The sequence below is a fragment of the Myodes glareolus genome, chromosome 16, assembly GCF_982192425.1.
Source record: "Myodes glareolus chromosome 16, mMyoGla1.1, whole genome shotgun sequence".
Classification (NCBI taxonomy): Eukaryota; Metazoa; Chordata; class Mammalia; order Rodentia; family Cricetidae; genus Myodes; species Myodes glareolus.
This window is the reverse complement of record NC_142041.1, coordinates 38,757,534-38,775,160: the sequence shown is the minus strand read 5'-3', so window position 1 is coordinate 38,775,160 and position 17,627 is coordinate 38,757,534. Positions and strand designations below refer to the sequence as shown.

General features: G+C 41.7%; 1 protein-coding gene across 3 annotated transcripts in view; it reads right to left on the bottom strand.

The window, feature by feature from the left end:
• Nucleotides 1-11,576: 11,576 nt before the first annotated feature.
• Mob3b (MOB kinase activator 3B) overlaps nt 11,577-17,627 on the bottom strand; it is a 197,822-nt gene continuing 191,771 nt past the window's right edge. For all 3 annotated transcript variants that reach the window (XM_048419862.3, XM_048419864.3, XM_048419863.3), the window contains exon 4: nt 11,577-16,981. In XM_048419862.3, coding sequence (XP_048275819.1) covers nt 16,952-16,981 — 30 coding nt within the window. In that variant the 3' untranslated portion in view covers nt 11,577-16,951. The remainder of the gene's footprint in view (nt 16,982-17,627) is intronic.

The following is a 17,627-nucleotide window of genomic DNA, read 5'->3' as shown; positions in this document are numbered from 1 at the left end:
AGACAGCTGTGTGATTGAGCAGGCCTGGGAGGAAGGGGAGCCACTTATGTCCGACAGTTTTGCTGTCAGGTAGCTTCAGGCAGCAGTCCTCCAAGAAAAATAGTTATTTTAAAGCAAAATATTTTTCAAAAATAAGCAATTTTCCCAGAGGGAGCAGGTATTTCAATAAGACATTCCCCCATGTTTAAATTCCACCCCCAAATCAGACCATTTAACACCCCATTTTTAAAAAAGCATTGAACATTGTTGGACAAATAAAAATACCAAAAAAGATTTCTGGTGTTTAATGTCTCCTATCAACAAGCACACCAACAAGTACTGCTCATTCAGTTTTTGTTTGTTTTTTTATATATTTTTTATTGATTTTTATTGAGCTCTACATTTTTCTCTACTCCCTTCCCTGCCTCTCCCGTCCCCCCTTCAACCCTCCACCAAGGTCCCCATGCTCCCAATTTTCTCAGGAGATCTTGTCTTTTTCTACTTTCTACTTCCCATGTAGATTAGATGTGGCGCACCCCTTGACCAGCAAGGAAGAACGACCACGAAGTCGAGGATCCTTCTCAAATCACACTTTATTGGAGCCTCTTGGTTGAAGGGAGAGCGGGAAGTGAGAGAGAGCAGGAAGCAAGAGAGAACGAGAAGTGAAAGAGAACAAGAAGAGAGAGAGAGAAAGCAAGAGAGAGCAAGAGCCAAGTGGCATCTGCTTAAATAGGGTGAGGGGACTCGGGTACTGTCCTGATTGGTGAATACCAGTCTGCTGATGCCCGAAGCCTTGGGATTGGACAGGGACAAGGCTCAATTGCACATGTACAGGCAAAGGGCGCTCAGCCCCACGCAGCAATACCAAATAAGGACTTGTTTACCTCCAAGCTGCAGGACCGCCGGCGCCATCTTGTAATGGCGATAATCGGACGGCTCCTTACAATTAGATCTACGTATATCTCTCTTAGGGTCCTCATTGTTGTCTAGGTTCTCTGGGATTGTGATTTGTGGGCTGGTTTTCTTTGCTTTATGTTTAAAAACCACTTATGAATGAGTACATGTGATAATTGTCTTTTTGTGTCTGGGTTACCTCACTCAAAATAATGTTTTATAGCCCATCCATTTTCCTGCAAAATTCAAGCTGTTATTACTTTTTTCTGCTGTGTAGTACTCCATTGTGTAAATGTACCACATTTTCCTTATCCATTCTTTGGTCGAGGGGCATTTAGTTTGTTTCCAGGTCCTGGCTATGACAAACAATGTTGCTATGAACAGAGTTGATCATAGCATGTCCTTGTGGCACAATTGAGCATCCTTTGGATATATACCCAAAAGTGGTATTACTGGATCTTGAGGAAGGTTATTTCCTAATTTTCTGATAAATAGCCGCACTGACATCCAAAGGGGCTGTATCAACTTGCATTCCCACCAACATTGCAGAAATGTTCCCTTTTCCTACATCCTCTCCAGCATAAGTTGTCATCAGTGTTTTTGATCTTGGCCATTCTTACAGGTGTAAGATGAAATCTCAGAGTTGTTTTGATTTGCATTTCTCTGCAAGGATGTTGAACATTTTCTTAAGTGTCTTTCAGCCATTTTAGATTCCTGTGTTGAGAGTTCTCTGTTTAGCTCTGTACTCCATTTTATTTTTGGATTATGTGTTCTTTTGATGACCAATTTCTTGAATTCTTTGAATATTTTGAATATCAGACCTCCGTCTGATGTGGGATTAATGATCTTTTCCCATTCTGTTGTCTTGTTGACAGTGTCCTTTGCTTTACAGAAGCTTCTCAGTTTCAGGAGGTCCCATTTATTAATTGTTTCTCTCAGTGTCTGTGCTGCTGGGGTTATATTTAGGAAGTGGTCTCCTGTGTCATTGCATTCAGGTGTACTTCCCACTTTCTCTTTTATAATGTTCAGTGTGACTGGCTTTATGTTGATCAAAGAAAAGTTGACCTCAAGGGTGACCTAGGCCACACACACTACTCCAGAAAAGTTGGACCCACCTTAGCACCAAGAGGTGGTTATCTAAAGAGTATCATGAGGGCAATGACCATAAGGTGACGTCAATCATAGCCTGGAAAGTTCCTGACTAGCAAGTATCCTGGGCCAAGCTTAAATTTGAGGGTGTAGAGACCACATCTTCTCCTCATAAGACCCAGGAAAATATTAACCACAAGGCAGCCAGGACCATACCATGGACTTAAACAAGAAAAGGACTCATTTTAATGACTAAACTCCACCACCATGCCTTAATATCAAGAATGGCTAGATTGCACCTGGCCTTTTCCTGACATCATCCGATAATTTTACCCAGGCCAGATCCTGCTCACCAAAAATCTTGAATTCAAACGCAAGGTTTCCTAAACTGATGGTTGACAGCTAATGGATATGAATGCATGCTAAGAAACCTGAGTCAGTTTAACTTCAGGTGTGTGTAGCACCCACAGCTCTTCATGAAGCCCAGGGGGATAATCAAGCTAGTGGAGTCAGGATGACAATATCATCTGTAAACGGAGACTGCACTTTTGTTTCCCAGCTCCCAGACCCAAATAATCACACAGAAACTATATTAATTACAACACTGTGTTGGCCAATGGCTCAGGCATATTCCTAGCTATTACAGCTTAAATTAGGCCATCTCTATTACTCTATGTAATGTCACGAAGCTGTGGCTTACCGATAATGTTCTGGCATTTTTCTCCTTCAGTGATGATTTGCCGTCTCCTTCAACTCTGATGTATCTGTTCAGATTTCCTGCCTGGCTTTACTCTTCTAAACCATTGGCCAAAATAGCTTTATTCATTAACTAATAAAAGCAACACATATACAGAAGGACATCCCACAACATCGTCTTCGTGGTGCACACGGAAACAATCTGGGCAGACTTTGACATCATGGGTATGTAGGCCACACCCTGCAGCCATTGTGTGTCCAGCTGATATCTTGTCTTCAAGAGCTCTAGAAGAGTTGAACCTTGTGTGTTAGCCAACAGCAAGACCTCAAAGAAGGTTGGTGCCTTCACATCTACTAGAGTTGGTCTGTAGTACCACATGCCCTTTGAGACTGTTCCATACCGTCTTCTCATTGAACACCTGCCACATTCTCCTATTTGGTCAGCTGGAAACACACCATGGCCTTTTTGGAGTCTGATCCAAACTCAACATCAAAAAAACTGTGCTCAGTTCTTTCATTCCACTCATTTCCAGGCTCCCTCATAGGAGCCAGAGACTGCTCCTTCCTACAGAAGTGTCTGCCCCCTCATGTTTCTTAGTTGATCTATTACTGCATCGCAGAGCACATAAAGCCTCAAACTTCCCTTAAACATTTTTGGAAAACATTAGACTATGCTGTACAAAAACTGGGTTGAAACCCAGAGCCCACACTGATACCCACCAGAATGACACCAAGCACCACCATGACCTACATACGTGAAGAGACGCTAGATGTTTTCCCTGCAATTGGATATATTTTGCTTAGCATAAGGAAAGTTGGATCACGCAAGCTATGTGTCTTGTATCCTGGCATCAGGGGCTCCCTAGCCTCTCTGTGTTCACCTTGGCCCTTAATCTGACTTCATGGAAACATCAAGCAGCCCCGTGGGTTAAGAGTATGATGCCCAGGAAGCAAACACAGTTGTAGTGCAAATGTGTTCTGGAGACCCCTGAATCTCTGCTTTAGTGGCATGTTCACTGCCTGTACACTCTGCCATGCTTGCTTCAACTCTCATCTGAGCATATCTGGAAGAAGCTGGAATCGTACCCTGACCTCTACCCTACCCTGCCTAATACAGTTCTGCAGACTTATAATATTACATTTTATTTGATCTTCATCTCATGCCCTAGAACTGTATATTTAGCTTTCAATCAATTTAATAATTTTCATCTGCTGCCATGATTTATCCTAGAATGCTTATTTTGGCCCCTTTTCTTTGTTCCTAAGAGAGGGCTTCCAAATCTTCAGCTTGAACTTCTTTTTTTAAAAAAATATTTATGTATTTATTTTTATGTATGCAATGTTCTGTCTGTGTGTACATCTGCATGGCAGAAGAGGGCACCAGACCTCATTACAGATGGTTGTGAGCCACCATGTGGTTGCCGGGAATTGAACTCAGGACCTTTGGAAGAGCAGGCAATGCTCTTAACCACTGAGCCACCTCTCCAACCCCAGCTTGAACTTCTGGCGGAAAGTCCCCAGGGAGAAATAATGGCATACGTGTACTATAAAGGGGAAAATGGAAAAATTTGTCTGACTTTAACTGGGAGCCGGGTGGGGGTCACTAGAGAGAAAGGCAGGGTCATGGAGAAAGAAATTCAGTACAGGTATAGGTGGTACCAAGAGAATCTTAGTTATCCTAATGCTTTGGGCTACAGCCACAATTTATTTACAATATTTCAACACTCTTCATATTTCATTTTCATGATATCACCAAGACCTGTTTGAAAAATGTAGTTGACAGTAAGAAGTGACTGGAAATGTGCCAACCACTCTTTCCGGAAAAAGATTCATGGTTATACCATGCTCAGTTGGCCATTTACACTGAGAATTACCTGGAACATAGTCCTCTTAATCTGGATGAGGCTTTGCCTTCTCATCCCCCATGAAAACTTAACTGCATTTACTTTAGTTCTATCATTGGGAACAAACCCTACAAGGAAAACTTTGATCTCAAGGATCTTCTTGAGATGCTCACACTTCTCAATTAGAGAATGAATGGAACACAAAACGGAAGAAAATTCTGAGACGTTTTATCCACGGGACGAGAAGTGAGGTCAGCTAGGACACAGCCTCGTTGGAGGGAAATGTGTACCACGCAGCAGGGGTGCAAATGCCTGGGGTACAGAGAAGGAGAGGGGAGGAGAGTGAAGGGGAACCACTGGAGAAAAGAAAGAATCAGATTGTAAAAGGTGGCGCAGGAGGTAGGGGATTCAACCATAAAAATTTAGCATCAAGAGAGCAACAAAACCATTTCATAAGCCCTAGTCACACAATAGAAAGGAACATGAGGAAAGCGAGTCTCACTGACTTCCTGATAGGACACCGGAGTCTTAAATGGTTCCTCTCACTCTTTCGGGAGCAGGCACTGAGGTAGCTAAATGTATAAACCCTTTGTAACTCAACTCCAAAGGATTCTGACATTCATTTAGTATAAATAGCAACAAATAACAAAAGTAACAACTCTTCATCACTTGGGAAATTGGGTGGGATCTTAAACATCTCAAAATGATCTTGAAACCCAGGTAAAAGGTCCCTGTTCATTAGAGGTACTGGCATAGAAGAGACACAACAAACAAATGTTTTCAAGGAGGTGCAGGCGGCCTATCCCCGGGATCCAATGCTCAGCACCGGCACCAGTATCTCACCACCATAAGTCTCTGCTTACAGGATTCACGCTGTCCAAAAATGCCCCCCAGGTCTCTTGTCCTGCGACTCTAAGAGAACAGTCAAGTGCCTCTGAATTCAGTGAAGGCTGTGAGTTGTGCGACTGCGTGAAGGAGAGGCAATCACCGCTCTAGGGAGTGAAGAGGGCTGGAGTGGCAGAAGCACTTAGGTAGAGCAAAGACACATTAATTAATTTGTCAGAGCCTGCCTCTCTGATAAGAGGGAAGCAATAGATGCTTGCATAATGAAGTGTGGCTTCCCAGGAGCGCCATGCGTCACTTCTGTCATGTTCTCTTCGTGGTTTGGAGGAACTTTGGAATTAAATCCATTTTTGACAAACAAACAAACAAACAAACAAAAAAACCCCACAATTGTTTAAATTCAGTTTACAATAGCAAGTGTTTCACAACAGCCTTAAATATGCATGTATGTAAATTTACCTGTAATATGTTTGAAATATTGGCAGTTTGGAGGGCACAGGATATGAGAAGTGCACATATTTTTATTAACATGAAATTATCTAGCAAGATTTATTGAATGCCAAAAGTTAAAAGTTCAGATTTATGTAAATCAGTGCTCACATTAATTCATTGTAAATTTTGTGGATTTCACACAAAGTAAGCCTACTAATGAACATTTGATACGCAGTATTAGAACAATAATTTAATGAAGCTTTATGTTTATATTTATTAAAATTTTTGTCTTATTTTGAGTTTCTATTGCTGTGAAGAGACACCATGACCATGGAAATACTTATAAAGAAAAACATTTAATTGGGGCTGGCTTACAGTTCAGAGGTTTAGTCCATTATCATCATGAAGGGAAGCATGGGGGCCGACGTGGTGCTGGAGAAGGAGCTGAGAGTTCTAATCTGGTTCTGCAGGCAGCAGGCAGGAAGGAGAGACACTGGGCCTGTTCTGAGAATATGAAACCTCAAAGCCCACAGCCAGTGACACACTTCCTCCACACTTCCTAATAGCTCCACTTTGGTGGACCAAGCATTCAAATATATGAATCTGTGAGGTCTACTCTTATTCAAACCACCACAATTTTCATAAAATCTAAATTTTATGTACTTTAAATAAAACCATGCTGTAGTCCCTTAGCATAATTTCTTTTTGTTCCCATAATGAATGACTGCTGTTGGTGGCTTTCAACAGCACACATTTACCATCTTATTCTCCTGTAGGTTGGAAGTCCAAATGGATTTCATGGGGCTGAAATCAAGGGCTGCATCCCCTCTGGGGGCTTTAGGGAAGAGTCTGGTTCTTTTCACTTTTAGCTCCTACAACCTTCCCACAGTTCTTGAACACAACATCTCTACTCTATCTCCAAAGCCAGAAGAGATGGCTGAATCCTCATGTCACGTCTTAATGGTCCTGCAAACTCAGCTGGGCACCTCCCTCACCTTTTAGGACTCACAATCATAATTGCGAATGATATAAAAAGTAGCCCCCACCTCACCTGTTAAAATGGCTAAGAGCAAAAACACAAGTGTCAGCTCCTGCTGGCAAAGATGTGAAGCATGGAGAACACTCCTCCTCCATTGCTGATGGGAGTGCATGCTTGTACAGCCACTTCGGAAATCAATATGGTAGTTTCCCAGAAAACTGAGAGTCAGTCTACCTCAAAACTCAGCTATACCACATCTGGGCATATACTCAAAGGATGCATATATCCATCCTCCCACAAGGACACTTGCTCAGCTATGCTCATAGCAGCTTTATTCATGATAGTCAGAACCTGGAAACAACCTAGATGTCCCTCAACTGGAGAATGGATAAAGAAAATGTACATTTATACAATGGAGTATTACTGAGCTATTAAGAACAAAGACATCATGAAATTTGCAGGCAAATGTATGGAACAAGAAAAAAAATCAACCTGAGTGAGGTAACCCAGACCCAGAAAGACAAACATAGGATGTACTCATTTATTAGTGGACATTAGGTGTTAAGTAAAGGTTAATCTTGCTACAATCTATAGACCCAGAGAGACTAAGTAAGAGGAAGTGTTCAAGGGGAAAGCATGGGTTTCCTTGGGAAGTGGAAATAGATTTTATGAGAGGACTGGGTGCAGGTGGGGGTGGGGACAGGAGAGATCAGGTGGGAAGATGGAGGGAGAGAGCGCTGGAAGATCCCACTGGAATTAGAGACCGAGTGCAATGGGAAAACCCTGGAATCTACGAGAGTGACCCTAGCGAAGACTCCTAGTAATGGGGTATGCGGAGTCAACTGACCATCTTCTGTAACCCGGCAAGGCTTCCAGTGGTGGGGCTGGGACATCAGTCCAGTCACAAAACCTTCTGCCTACTACATGCCCTGTTTGAAAACTGTGGAGGGGTAAAGGCGGTGCAGAACTTGTGGGAGTGACCAACCAATGAATGGTCCAACTTGAGACCCATAACATGGGAGGGATCCCATGCCTGACACTGCCTGGGTGATGAGAGAAACCAGAGGCTGGACAGTCTAGAGACCTCAACCCACGTTCCTGAAAAAGACCTCTTTTCTCCTTCACTCTCTCAAACAAAATCAACCTCAAACTCAACCCCCCCTTCTACTTCCTGTACATCTCTGTACATTCTCCTGACTTCCTCTTATTCTCTGTGGTTTTATCCTGTTCACTTCCTGTCAAATGATTGCTTGCTCTACCTCTTGACTTATGGTTGACTTTATTTAACCCTGCTTACAATAGCCAATCAGAAAGCTCTTGGATTAAAAGGGTGTTGTAGTTACCTTTTACATTTTGCTCTTTAGGAGCCCACCACCCAGTTCCCAAATAAATCACATGGAGGATTATTCTTTTTTATGATTGCCTTAGCTTGGCTTGTTTCTTGCCAACTTTCCTTCAATTATCCCATCTACCTTTTGCCTCTGGGCTCTTGCCTTTCTCTATTTCTCTTTCCCTTTCTTTACTCCTTACTCCATGGCTGGCTGTGTAGCTAAGGGACTGGCCCCTGAGTCCTCCTCCTTTTCTTGCTCCTAGATCCTTCTTTCCAGATTTCTCCTTGTATTTATTTTCTCTGCCTGACAGTTCCGCCTATCCGTTCTCCTGTCTTGTTATTGGCTTTTCAGCTCTTTATTAGATCAATAAGTATTGTAGACAGGCACAGTAACAGCTTTATAGAGTTAAGCAAATGCAACATAAAAGAATACAAACACATCATTAAATAACTGGTCCACAGCATAAACAAATATAACACATCTTAAATTAATGTTCTAAAACAATGTGAACTAGGAGTGAGCTACATATTTTTTTCCAATAAATAATGCAATCTGGGAATTCACAGTGTGATCAAATATCATGTAACTTGGGTCATGTGATGTTTTGATGCATTGTATCATGTTCAAATTAGGTTAAACATATTTATTTCCTCAAACTTTCATTTCTCTTTGGTAAAAATAATCAAAAATACTTTCTTCTACACTTTTTTACATTGCCATTATCTATTGTCGCCGTACAATGTAGTGGAATACCAGAAAGTACTTTTCCTATCTAAAAATAGCACAGAACGTTTTGATTAACTTTCCTCTTCCGTAGTCTTCCCAGCCTCTGATAACCATTAATCGACTCTAAATTTCTAGGAGGTTGACTTTTAGATTACACACAAGTGTTATTTTACAATATTTTTATTTTAAATCTTTGCTATCTTTTAAAAACATTTTATTGAAAATAGTTTTTTCCTTTTACACTTCACCGCCTGCCCAAATCTATAGCCTTTCTCTCTCTCTCTTTCATGGGAATATGAAAACATTTTTTAAAAAAGGATAAACTAAAGTAAGATAAAAATAAAAATAAAAAAGGAGACAAGAGCAGGACCAAACAAACCAACAAATGCTCAAAATCAATTATAAATGCAAAAACACACACATAAATCCCCCAAAACACAAAAATCATAATATATATGCAAAGACCTAGAAGGTTTTAAAAAAAAAGTCCTTATGAAGCGTTATGCATCCAAGAACCTCCAAAATGTCACTGGGTTTGTTTAACGTTGGCCGTCTATTGCTGGGTATGAGGCCAGGCTTTAAGAGTGGTCTGTATACCCAGAGAGAATCTGCTGGAGAAGGTTTCCGGGTTAATGTTCCTTGGGTTTTCTTGCAGGTGTCTAAACTGTTCAGTTTGAAGTTTTCCTTCCAGTGTTTTCTGTAGGATCGGATTTGTAGATAGACACTGCTTTAGTTTTATCGTGAAATATTTTTCTTCCTCATATATTGTGATTGAAAGTTTTGCTGGTATAGTCCTCTGAGCTGGCTGGTATCATTGGTTTCTTCCAGGTTTTAGAGTATCCATCCAGGTCCTTCTGGCTTTTAAAGTCCTTACTGAGAAGCTAGGTGTTATTCTAATGGGCCTTCCTTTGTATATTACTTGGTCTTTCTCTCCTGTAGCTTTTAATATTCTTTCTTTGTTCTGTACAAAGAAAATTTAATGTTCTGATTACTATGTCATGGAGAATCTCTTTTCTTTCTTTCTTTCTTTCTTTTTTTTTTTTTTTTTTTTTTGGTGTTCTGTATGTTTCTTGAACCTTGGTAGGTACCTCATTCTTTAGGTTAGGAAATTTTTTTTTCTATGATTGTGTTAAAACTATTTTCTGTGACTTTTGTCTGAGTTTCTTATCCTTCTTCTATTTCTATTATTCATAGATCTGGTCTTTTCATAGTGTCCCAGATTTTCTAGATGTTTTATAACCGGATTTTTTACATTTACCATTTTCTTTGACTGAGGTATCCATTTCTTCTTGTCTTCAATACTTGAGATTCTCTTTTCTATTTCTTGTATTCTGATGATGAGACTTACCTCTGAGGTTTTGGTTTGATTTTCTACATTTCATATTTCCAGTTTTATCTGAGTATGAGTTTTCTTTAGTGATTCCATTTTTACTTTCACGTCCTGTTTGTTTGTGTTTTCTTAATTTTTTTTTTTTTTGAGACAGGGTTTCTCTGTAGATTTGAAGGCTGTCCTGGAAAGTTCTGTAGACCAGGCTGGTCTCGAACTCACAGAGTTCTCCTGCCTATGCCTCCTGAGTGCTAGGATTAAAGGTGTGCACCACCACTTCCCAGTTACGTTTGAGTTTTTATTATTGGATTAATTCATATGCTCGTTAAGGTCTTTGAGCATGTTCATAACAGCTATTCTGAAGTCCTTGTCTTATGCTTCAGCTACACTGCATTTCTCAGGACCTGCTGAAGCAGGCACTAACTGCATTTCTCAGGGCCCGCTGTAGTAGGTGCTACATTGCATTTCTCAGGGTCCGCTGTAGTAGGCGCTACATTGCATTTCTCAGGATCCTCTGTAGTAGAGCTGGGTAGCCAAGATGAGAAGGGTAGTCTCCTGGGAATGGGGGCAGAGAAGGAGAGGCTCCAGCAGGCAGTCTGCTGCAAAGGTAGGGAGAAGACTGGGGCATTGGAATTGGCAGACAGGAGGGAGGATGAAGATGCCTACCTGATTCCACGGTGAGGGTGACTAGGTTTCCAGGCAGTGCTCCCTCGAATTGGCAACTGTGACAAAGGGTGTTTGTGTGTGGGATACTGGGGGAGACTATCTAATTGTCCCCCAGGGATGAGGACAAAGGTGAGGATAATACTGAGGAATTGGAGGACAGGAAGGGGAGGAAGAGCACCTGATTCTGGACTCTATTCTTCATAAGTTTAAAAAATTCTTATTGGCTCTTGCTATTCCAGATGCATTGTGGAAATTATAAATTTCTAGGAAGTTTCTCAAGACTACAGACAATGTAGCACTAGAGGTGGAGACAGGAAGGGATATGGCTTGGCGGAGAGAGGAATATAAGGCAGGAGGAGACAGCCCAGTCTACCCGGTCTGTCTACCCACTTGCAGCCTTTCTATCTGTGAGTGTATCTATTCTTCCTTTCTTCAGCACCCCAGTCAGGCCCAAGTCCTGGAGGTGAAGCATGACATCTTTATATATCAGATCATCAAATTAATATTAAATTCTATGGTCAGAAAACTTCCATAAGGGCACTAATATGCTGGAAAGCTAAACGATATACTTAATGTCTTATTGAAAAACTGTAATAAGATAAAGGGATTTAGCTAAAGTTCAAATGTGTCCATGTGTGCTTTCAAACAAATTTTGAACTAGCTTTTGTAAAATTAACAATTTTCCTTTTATTGACCCTTTCCCGGCACACTGCAGACTGACAAACTATCTGTTACATAAATTTGGCATGGAAAGAAGACAGACTAGAAGGTGGCTATGTAGCTTTTATTCATGACATTTGAATCCTTAAGCTCACACAGAAATTTATTTCATAAATATTCTTTAGATATATCTAGCTCTTCTAATTGATTTAATTATGTTAGCCTGCTTTCTTACAGTCAAATCCTTAGCTGAATCATAAATGGAATGGAAATATAGTTAACATTTTTCAGATGTACTTAAAAAAGAGGAAGGAAAACTTTGAAAGCAGAATACTAGAAGCTAGTAAAATAGCTCACTTCATTAAAAAAGATCCATCTTCTACCAAATTTTTTACATATTATTGAAAATTTTACCCATATTTAATATTGCCCAGAGGAAAATAGCTTGTTATAAAATTTTTCTGCTAAACATTTTTAAAACCAGGAAGAAATCATTACTTCCAAAATATACTTTGTTTGGTTAATTCTAGACAGGAATTACTAGTTTCTTCAAAACCAAAATAATCAAAGCCAGAATGACAATATTACCCAAATGATGTCTTTGCCATTTCTTGAAGACGCGCTGTATTCTTTTCCTCATGCCGAGGGATTATTGGAAACTATGTGTTTTCACCTGTGATGATGGACTGACTAAGCGTGGACCAGCATAAATCAAATCCCTTAATGTTCTCCAGTTAAGGAAAATTTCAACCAAATCCAGTGTGTTATGATGAAGGATACTAAAAGCAGGGAGAAAGGAAACTTGGAATTGCTCAGCATAACCTAGTTGAAGTTTCATATGGTCAACTGAAACAGGTAAGAAAACCCAAAGATTTCTCTTATAGCCAAGTCTAGGGAAAACACAGCAGGGTCTGGAGAAGGCGTGAGATAGTCGCTTATCAGATTCACAGTGTGCGGTGTTTATAACACAGGCGGAGGAGAGCTGGCGGGGGGGGGGCTTCTAGATTAGTTCTTAATGGGAAAATGGCAAAGCACCCGAGAGGAGCCTCAGCTGCGACGACTGAGAAGGCAGGCTGGAGGACCACTGGTCTTCCGACATTTCATGACCGTGCAAATGAAACTCTCATCACTTAGCGTTTACTGATGCTCTGCACAGTCCCTGGACCTTCCTGAATAAAAGGGGAGAGACAGGTTGAAGCTCAAAGGGACTATCTGGCTCGGGTTGGATGGAAGGTTTCCGCGACTGTGAAGTCATGTGGGTTGCACAGAGGGTTCTGTAGACCTTCTATGCCTGGATACCTGTAAAACGAGAACAGGGTCTATCTGGAATGTTGTGGCATGGTTGGGGAACAGGAAGGATAAGTTAGGGATCTCTGAAGTTCCTTCCATTCATCCTAACTCTGAGGAAAGAAATAAAAAAAACATTCAAGGAAGAGATCAACAGCCTAAGAAGCAGAAAAAGAATCTAGATCCGCAATTTAGTCTGTCCTTTCTATTACTGTTTGAAGAAGAGTGTTGGTCCTGCTGCTATGATTTGGCTGAACAAAAAAGGAAGTCAGAGGCAAAGGAGGCCTGGATGAGGGGCTTGGAGGTCATGTGGGGGACATAAATGGAAGAACTAAGGTTCTGTTTCTTCAGTGCATCCCCAGTTTAAACTGTTACCCCAAGGGCATATTGAAGATATCTCACTAGATGGCTGATATCAGGATCCTATTAAGATAAAAATATATGGCTTCTGACCTCAGAGTGTGTCCAGACTCGTGGATATGTTGTTTATTAAAATTATCAAAATCTAAAAAAAAAATAGCTGATTTCTAATCACCTCTTTTGGAGAGGCACAACCTACTATGAAAGTTAAAATGTTTGCCTCCCCCAAATAATTAGTAGTCACCTCACCCTCAACAAGAATATATGAGCAGTTGAATATGGTGGCACATACCTTTAATCCTAGCACTCAGGAAGCAGAGGCAGGATGAGTTCAAAGTCAGCCTGGTCTACATAATGAGTTTCAGGACAGTCAGGACTATGCAGAGACACTGTCTCATAATACATGAGCTGAGCTCAATGAGGAAACGATGGGTCTGTCTGAAGGGGAAACACTAAAGGAAACACACACACATACACACGCACGCACGCACGCACACACGCACGCACGCACTTTGCCTCTGGCTGGAGGATCATCACATGCCCATGAATCAGCATTCTTATGTATTGTTTGCAAATGAAAAATTTCTGCTCCTTTTCATCTTAAGTGGAAAGGTCTGATTCCTTTTACACATCTTCATCTTCCACAGCAAGGGATTCAATATTGGGGACTGGAGACCTCTGATAACACTAAGAAGTGAAGTAGACATGCTTCATATTCTATAAACGGTGCATGTATTGAATCCCAGAGCTTAACGATGAATTATGCAACTTGATTGGTTCAGGCAGATAACCCCTGAACCCACTGATTAGTCTTCGATTGAACATCCACATTTTTTAACATGATTCAAGGAGGGTGCCTCATCACTGTGAACACTGTTACTTTCTGCGCGTTACCCTGATCTCACAACGAGGAAACGAGCAGAATACAATCCTCCAGAATATGGGCACATCCCATAAACCAGCTTAGGTTCTTTAGGAATGCCAGTCACATTACTAAAGACAGAACACACACACACACACACACACACACACACACACACACACACAGAGGAAATGATCATCTATCAATGGAAATGAAGATAGTGACACTTAGATACAATGTGTAGTTTTTGATTACATCCTAGACTTTTTTTAAAAGAAAAATCAACGACAATCTTCTGAGGCAGAATTTGAATATCCATTTCAGGCTCTTGGAGCGGATGCCACTGAAGATGGATAGGATACCATCCTCATTACTAACAGGAGGGGGTGGTAGAGTATTTCAAAGCTTTATGATGACTGTAACTTGGTTTTCTGATGGTTCAGAAATGAGTGCATTTATGGTGAGAAAGAAACGAGGTGACACGCTAACAACTTGCTACACTTAAAGGATAGGGTGCTCGCAATCTTTCAACTGTGAACATTCCCGATGTTAAAACAAATGCAGAAAAGCAGGCAGAAGAAGGTTAAAAGACAGAAACAGGCCTGACGCTGTCCCAGGGGCTGCAGGGATCGTCTGTTCACAATACAGACGTATGGAGGATAAGGTAAGGCAAAGGCTTTGAAACAGCCCAAGAAGATTTCTCCTTAGAAATGCCAAACAAAGTTCTGTAGAAATACGAACACCTCATTCTTCTAAAAAAGCAGAGCAATTGGCTAGACTTTCCTTCAAGAGAGGACTAGTGCAATTAACAATACAAGCCAGAGAAAATCATTCTAAGAAGTTTAAAAAAAAATTGGATTTTTTAAAGGTGGATAGAAATTTCACATACACAAACACTGATGGAAAATAATTAGGAATAAATGTCAAATGTTTTTAGCGTCAGGCTTCCCCATTGGCTAAGCACTACTGGAATGTCAAATGTTTTTAGTGTCAGGCTTCCCCATTGGCTAAGCACTACTGGAATGCAGGCACCTATTCAACTTCTCACTGCATGAGTGAGCCCTGTAGTTGTTCAAGGTACAAAGCAGCAGAGTCCTCAAGGCCAAGGCTGCCATTTCTCTTTGTCACCATCCAGCGCAGCCATGAACTGTGTTTCTCTGTATTGCACAGGTCAGGAATTCGGGGCTTTGCTTCTCTGGACCCTTAGCCAGATATGCTTCTAGGCCTATCTTGGTCTCTAAAAGTTACTTCAGGAGAAAAGAAAAAGTTCCTGTAGATTAGAGCAAGTCAATAACAAAAAGATGTAGCAGTGTTGGGTTTCATAAGACAGCATCCATGAGACAGGAAGTAAGGGTTGTCCTAAACATGGTCCCATTATGTACTCCATATAGTCAGCCTTTTCATCGTTAGGCAAAGATGCCATGCTTTCTAGGATTTTGTGGCAGTCACAAACGGCTTTAACATGTTATAGATACTAAGTAACATCAGATTAGCTTAGTCATCTTGTTATTACATTAACTGTAAGAATACATTCATATCTACTTCCCTCCACCAACAGATACTTTATTAAAAATCAGACGTCATGGGAAGTATGAGTACTTCTTAGTCAAGCTGTCGGAACCACAGCTCTGTGAATGAATCAGAGAAGGCAACATTTCATTTCCTCAGGCTTCCAAAAGCAGGAGATGCACAGAACAGTTATTCTGATGGCCGGAAGGAACGCCTTGGCTTTGAGGAACACCTTAGCGACTGTAACACACCTACTGCACAGAAATCAATTTTGTATCTTTCTAGAACAAGAGATGGAAGGACAATGGGCAAGAGAAACACACACACACACACTCATACACACATGCACACGCACACACACACACACAGAGTAGAGAATAGAGAGGAGATGAGAGAGAAGAGAGATTGAGGAAGAGATGGAGAGGGAATGGGGAGGACGGGGAGGGAAAACAGGAATAGAAGAAGGGAGAAAAGGGAGGAGGAAAAATGTCAGCTGAGTTCAGAAGCTCTGGGGTCACGCTGGGAAGGCACATGTCAAGTGCATTGATCTACACGTACCAAATATCAACAGTCTTGTCTTGTCACTGAAATCCTAACACTATAAAATGTCTGGTCAGCCAGGACTCACTACTCCTCAATAAAGAACAAACTCTGCACAAATCTGGCTCAAGAACCCCAGTGGTCGTTTGTGACTTTAGTTTTCTCCTGTGGGAAATGGGAAAGTATATCTTTGAGGGACTGTGGTTACCAAGAGTCCATCCTGACCAGGACAAACTGGTAACACACCAGTTTATTTCCAGACTCCTCCCAGCGGTTAGCATATGAATGGCCTGTCTGGGGCACAGCTCGTGCCCTCCATCAGATGGTCCCTGGTGAAACCACCGCTGAGGGAAATGCCACGGATGCCACCAACAGAACTGCAGGCCCCTCCCAGCTTCAAGCCCCGTACAAGGTTAAGCCACAAGCCCAGAACCTAGGCCTGCAGGGACTCAAGGAGAGGTGGGATAGGAAAATGGTTATTATATGTGGTATTCCCCAAGTTTGATTGGTTCTTAGAAACATCAAAGACAGAGAAGTTAGTCAAGAAGTCTGATAAGACCTAAGCGAAAAGAACAACGAAAAACCTCTCAGTCTCAAAACCTGAATTCCAGTGAAGCCTGGGGGGCAGGCCACAGGCATGTGTGACGTGGTTCAAGTGCAGAGGCCGCTCCTGCACTATCCTCAGCCTAAGGGGTCAAGGCTGGTCCTTCATGCTGTGGTCTGCCTGGCCCACAGGCCCTGGCTAGCAGCACTTAGAGGGTTAAGAGCACACAAAGTGGGTAGGAGACATCTTTCAGAAGTCCTTGTGGGGCTCCAGCTTTTCTGCTCCTGGGAGCAAGAACCATTTCAGCCAGAGAGGGCCACTTCCTGTCCCACGGGGACTCCTGGGAGAAACTGTTCCTTTCTTCCGGTAGATGAGGTGGGATGTCAGTGACACATCCTGGTTGTCATCTCTTTCTGGAAAGCAAGGAAAGAAGGGCTGTTAGGGGGCAATAAACAGGGCAATGACAGAAATACATGCGACATTTCCCTGGAACCTTTAAACAGAAGGTGGCAAGCCCGAGCCATGTTCCATTTGGTCTGGTAGGCTTGAGTGTTCTCTCTCTCTCTCTCTCTCTCTCTCTCTCTCTCTCTCTCTCTCTCTCTCCATCCATCTTTCTATCTCTCCTCTTTTCTTCCTTCCCTTTTTCTCTTGAATTAAGGCACTGTTTAAAATATTATACTCTCTTGTCAAAAATCCAAGTGACTTGCTTTTTCTGGGGAAAAAAAAAAGCAAGATGTGGAACCCCGGAGGACTTGGAATTGTAGCACAGCCTTCCTCTCTGGACAAAGAATGGCCTCCAGTGTCCATCCCCACCCGTTTTGGTTGTCCCTCCAGGGAGAGCCAAGAACAACTTGCCAACTGGTATGATAGTGACTTTGGGTTGCCATTTTTAGAATAGAAAGCATCTTCCATTTGACTAAATTTCAGTCACAGATGGAAAAAACGAAGAATATAATCATGTACAAGTTGAGAACAGCAAGTAAGGAGAAATGAAGGAATGCTGGAGTCAGACCTGCAATCTACCTAGGCACATTACTTGCCTGGCTCTTCTGGGAACTT